A 5,567-nucleotide genomic window follows, 5' to 3' on the forward strand; every position below is an offset into this window, starting at 1 on the left:
CTTACAATTCTAAAAAGTTTACTTGCAGTACTTTAATAAATATGCATCGGAATAAATCTCAAGAAGCGAAACATCTTTTTCTAATACACAGGGAAGTGTGCGCGAGAGAGTAACGTTAAAACTGTGATACTACGTAATTAGTTTCCAGATATTTTAACAATTTGCTATAATTTTAATACAAAGTCAAACAAAAACTTATAAAATATAAAATAAACTTAAAAAATGTATTAAAACACTACAAACATAATCTATAGGAGTCTAATGTTTGACTTTTGGTCTGAATACTGCATGAGAAAATTATAAATATAAAATAATTTATCTATTAAACAGTACAAATATAAAGCATTTTTTGTTTCTGGGAGCTAGTGTGGTCCATTGTCACACTGGTTTATTTAAATCAGTCAAAGGCATAATATTAAATCTGACACATAAAATACAAATGCATATATCAAGTAATCCTTCAGAAATGTTCCTCAAAAATTTCACAAACTCCCTAAAATATTCCTGAATGTAACTTTCACATAATCTTTCAAAATAGAGCCCTCTTTTCCGGTCAACCAAAATAATTGGATATCAGACATTGTTCGTTATCTACAGAACTTTCATGTTGCAATGACACTTAATGGCATATGTGTACACTGTCCCATCTCATGCAGATATATAGACAGAGAAGCTGGAATACAGTGTGTAGTATCAAGATCCCATACTTTATAGAGGACAGGCATTATAGCAATTATTCTTACAACAATCAGTTTTGTTTCAGTTTTTTTCTTCAGATGGAAGCAGCAGCTTGTAAAGTCTCTCAGAAACTCTAGTGGTCTAGACGTCGTAGAACAGACGCACAAGATGATACCGGATTCCAAAGGCCACAACACTCCCCAAGACCTGAGAAAGAAATATACTATTATTTCAAATCATCATTTTCCTTCGAAGAGTTTACACGTTCTTTGAAAACCTGCATAAATAAGGTAGCTTAATTTTTTTTGTCCTTATCCTTAATGCATGAAGAGTAGAAACCCTGAGGAAGATTCAACTAAAAGAACATTCAAAGATACTTTGAGTGCCCATAAGCTGAAAACAGCACTAGCGCTAAGGAGCCTTTCTATAACTACCAGAAAAATATATTTCTCATAAATTAGTGAGGCTGTAAAGACAAATATCACAATCTTCTTTACAGTCTCGCACATCTTTGAATTGAAATAACCAAAGTATAGCACATTGCCTGTGATAAATTCAAGAGATTGACCTGTATTAACAGCATGATGGCAGTCAGGTTTCTCTCATGGGTAGGTCCCAGTACTTTTAGTACCAGGTTGATAAGGGTCATGTTGTTACACTCAATAAACTCATCATCTCCTTCCTGCCCTCGATGCACATCTAGAAGCCACAACATTTCTGCCACCTGCAGGATAAAAGATAAAATCACATTAAAAAATACAGGGAACATACCACATATGATAAGCTCCTGAATCTTTTATTGCAAAAATAATATTCATTTCTAGGCCTGTTTATAATGAGTGTGAGTGTATCTACCTTCAGAATAAGTTGCCCTAATTTGCCCAGGTCCTTCTGTTTGAACTTGGAGTAGCTCATGCCAAGCTTTCCCGTGTCGGATTGTAACCTGCATCAATCAGTTTCAGATGTCAAGCTCTCACAGCCTTTTTATTTACCCTTATCTATGGTGTAAATGTTTAAGGAAACGCTGTTGAAATTATAAGCATAAAGCATGTGTGCATTTTAAATACAAATGAATCATCAGGGAAAGGGTTACTTTAACACTTCAAATGCTCATATATTCAAATAACTTCCAATGACTGTCAAAATGAATTCTACTGTAAGTAAAGAGGAAAGTTATAGCTTGATTTTACAATGTTAGTGTAATAACCCACCTAGGAAGGCGATGTCTGGGACAGGGAATAATGTGAAACAGCTGAGGCAGAGAGTAAATGAAGTTGATGACTTGGGGGATGAAGAAAAGCAGCATGGTCTTACTGAAGTGGCCGAGTATCCCAACCACTGCAAACGTCATTCCAGCAAAGTAACAGAAAGTGTCTCCCACAAACACGGAGGAAGGGTACCTGAAAAAACATTCAAAAATAGGAGTGGTTGAGGTTAATATTAATATTAGTGCCGCTTGTCAAATTTCAGGTCTGTTTTTTTAACATGCTAAGTAATGAAGATCAAATAGCAATATATTGTACAAACCAGTTGTGGTAGAAGAGGGCTAATGTGGTGAAGAAAAAGGGAATCATGAAGTACAAAGAGAAAACGTGGTCATCCCTGTAGTCTCCTGAAAGAGAAACATTAATTGAAGATCAATTGAACAATATATAGAATATATATACAGAGTTTTGACATCACAAGAATAAAAAAAGTCAAATAAAATAAAAATGTAGAAAAAAAATATTTTTTTAATGCTATTTCACAATAGTACTGTTTTACTGTTTTTAACTAATCAAATAAATATACCCTTTGTGACCATAAGAGATTTGTTTCAAACACATAAAGATGTTATTTTAAACTTTTGAACAGTAGCGTATATATATATATATATATATATATATATATATATATATATATATATATATATATATATATATATATATATATATATATAAATAAAATTAATTATGCATGTGTGAAGTAGGTGGAAAATTTGATAAAACAGGTTAAACAGAAGCCCTCCCCTCACCATTGAGTTCCAGTATATTAAAAAGGATGATGGAGCCAGATATGAAGAGAGCTTGCCCAGACTCAATGCCATTGATTCCAGCCAAGATGTTGATGGCATTTGTGCAGAATACAGCCAGCATTCCCATATATACATAATACAGAATACCTGGAACGCATTGTATAAAGATGCCGAGAATGTCAACGATCGTACATATCAAACGAGAGGGCAATGAAATCAAATCTAGAGCACCAGACATTTAAACAGACTGTCAGCCTCACCCAAGTCCAGATGCATCCCCAGCAGGACACGAAAAGGTTTGGGCACGACGATGAGAGTGTTGCCAAAGTTAGTGAAGTAGACCATGAGTAGAGGCAGGGAGGCCATAGTAGGCAGCAGCAGCTTGTGTCTCCATCGCAGATTCAGAACATCATCAGCGAAGCCCAGGAATATCATGCAGCAGATGGCCAACAAAGCACCAATCAGCTGCACAAACTATATAGACATATGCACAGATGCCATAGCTGTGACTGTTGCCATGTATGGCTGTGAAGGTTCTCAGTTACAAAGGTCACTGAAAGCTAAGGCACAAATTAATTGTCTAAAAACATACATTATAACTCTCATGCTCCTCCAGGCTGCATTTATTTGATCAAAAATACCATTATGTTGTCAAATTTTGTATAGAAAATGTGTATTTCCTGTATTAACATATCAAAATTGATTCCTGTGGTCAGTGACAGTCTTGAGTGTCGCGCGATCCTTCAGAAATCATTGACATATTTGTAACATTCTACATGTCTTCGCTTACACTTTTAATTTAATGACACTTTAATTTAGTTTCTGTCAACAAAAAAATTGATTGAGAGATTATCTCACCTCGTTGTGAGGAAACCGTTGACACTGCTCTCCCATAAAGCACTGAAGGAAGGGGACAGGGATGAAGAGGAAAAGAATGATGAGGAAGACTGTGCCACTGATTACACCTTGAGATTCAGGCCTGGTTAATATAAAAAAAAAAACGAGAAAGGAGTTCAATTCGGGTTCCAGACATCGAACAGCAATACATGCATTTGATGTAAAAATCAACCAACCACTTACACCTCTTTCTTTATGGTTTTATTTAGGTCCATGCCATAGAGTCTGGCAGTTATGAAGTGATCCTTAAAAGCAGGAATCAGTTTGACTGTTGCGATGCACCCAAGTGCAGACATGCAACAGTTGATGATAAGAGGAAGAGTAGGAATTGGAGACATCTTCTCCATGGTCTAACACGACATAAAAACACAATGTAACGTATCTACCGTGCTCTATATAATTTATATGCCGATAAGCCTAGTTGAAAACAGCGTTCTCTTCCTGTCAGCAACATTCAAAACTTTTATGTAGCATATCCATAGTGAAGCTGTCATTGGCTTAACAAGTTTATTCGAATCTGACAAAAATTAGATTTCAAATACAGCTATAGAGCACGTGCCCGTACACGTCGCTGAATGAAAGTTAGCTTGTTTTCGAATCGACCGAACCGTTTTATACAAAAGTACTGAATCAATGAACGCCAGTTCATTGGCTTTATGATGACAGCTAGGTTTTCGTAAGATCAGGTAGATAGATAACCAAGCGCTAAAAAGAAAATAACGCTGAAATAAGCACCGGTTTAGGTTATGAGTTACTAGTTACTCGTAAGCTTCTCTGACGTCAAAATGTAATAGATATATCAGTTTACTGTATAGGTTTTGCTCTGATCTCATCACAAAATCCACGTCTACTTCCGTCAACATAATCCGTCCGCCGACTAGTTAACGTTACAATAAACAGCTTGCTTATTATACTCGTATAAGCTGTTGGTACAACATTACGAGCTCGGACGCGCAAAAACTGCTAACCGCACTGTAGTGATCAGGTATGTCTTTTATTAGTAAACATATTTATTATCTTTTTGGTTTCGGTCGAACCTTTGCAAACGTAACACAACCGGAAACAAAATAAACAATACGTTAAAAGTCCCATTTTCTTCTTCTTCTTCTTCTTCTTCTTCTTCTTCTTCTTCTTCTTCTTCTATTATTATTTATTTGCGTTCGCGGTCTAACCAGGTCCCATATTTATAACAGAATTGCATAAAAGATTATTGGTGTAGTAACATTCAGATTCTGTCGCTTAAAGAAATAGTTCACCCAAAAAAAACAATTTTTTTTATTTATTTTTTAAATTCCAAATAGCAACAACAGCATTGAGTCATATGAATTTTTAGTCTTTATAAAAATATTCTATTTAATATAACAATACATTTTAATATATGCTTTACAATTGTATTAAGCTCATACATCTTAAGGAAATGCAACGCTGTAATCTTATATTTAATTAAATGTATTATAAAAAAACAAAAACAATTGGAACGAGGATATGACATCAAAGGTTATGCTCACTCAGCTGCAATATCATAATACCCCTATGTTTTTTTAGTTAATACCATTTACAAGCATAAGGATAATACACAAAACATATAAGATATATTATATATAAGATATATATAAGATGGTTACAATAAATAAAAATGAATACATTACATTGACATAATTTAAAGGAGTGATATATGTATATATTATGGCATAGTATTACATATAAATTGTTAAAAGCTGAATTTGAATTTAAGAATACGAACATGTATCTGTATAGCACATACAATTTTGGCTAATACAGACGTTGGCTAGTATAGCATTAGAAAAATCAAATTAAAACATAAAATAAGTGTATGACAAAAGGAGCGTAACATTTTTACGTTTATGACATAATGTAAATCTTCAGAAACGTCGAGTGCGCTTTTGTGGCGCGCGTGCAGGGAATGTGCGCACGCGCAGTTTCGTCAGCTCGAGAGGCGTGCGTGTCTCTTTAAATA

At 34.7% G+C, this 5,567-nt stretch overlaps 1 protein-coding gene across 2 annotated transcripts; it reads right to left on the reverse strand.

The window, feature by feature from the left end:
• Positions 1 to 688: 688 nt before the first annotated feature.
• Positions 689 to 4,623, reverse strand: dpagt1 (dolichyl-phosphate (UDP-N-acetylglucosamine) N-acetylglucosaminephosphotransferase 1 (GlcNAc-1-P transferase)). Of its 2 annotated transcripts, XM_043240285.1 has the most exons (10): positions 4,398 to 4,623; positions 3,773 to 3,939; positions 3,551 to 3,671; positions 2,953 to 3,166; positions 2,693 to 2,839; positions 2,206 to 2,290; positions 1,890 to 2,078; positions 1,534 to 1,621; positions 1,247 to 1,402; positions 689 to 885 (listed from the first exon to the last, which is right to left on the reverse strand). In XM_043240285.1, the coding sequence occupies exons 2-10, from the start codon at positions 3,934 to 3,936 to the stop codon at positions 820 to 822; spliced, it is 1,230 nt and encodes a 409-aa protein (XP_043096220.1). In that variant the 5' UTR covers positions 3,937 to 3,939; positions 4,398 to 4,623; the 3' UTR covers positions 689 to 819. The 2 variants fall into 2 exon arrangements, with proteins under 2 accessions (XP_043096220.1, XP_043096219.1); XM_043240284.1 differs by lacking the exon at positions 4,398 to 4,623 and having other exon boundaries at positions 3,773 to 4,164.
• Positions 4,624 to 5,567: the final 944 nt, after the last annotated feature.

Source organism: Puntigrus tetrazona, chromosome 5, assembly GCF_018831695.1.
Source record: "Puntigrus tetrazona isolate hp1 chromosome 5, ASM1883169v1, whole genome shotgun sequence".
In the NCBI taxonomy this organism is placed as follows: Eukaryota; Metazoa; Chordata; class Actinopteri; order Cypriniformes; family Cyprinidae; genus Puntigrus; species Puntigrus tetrazona.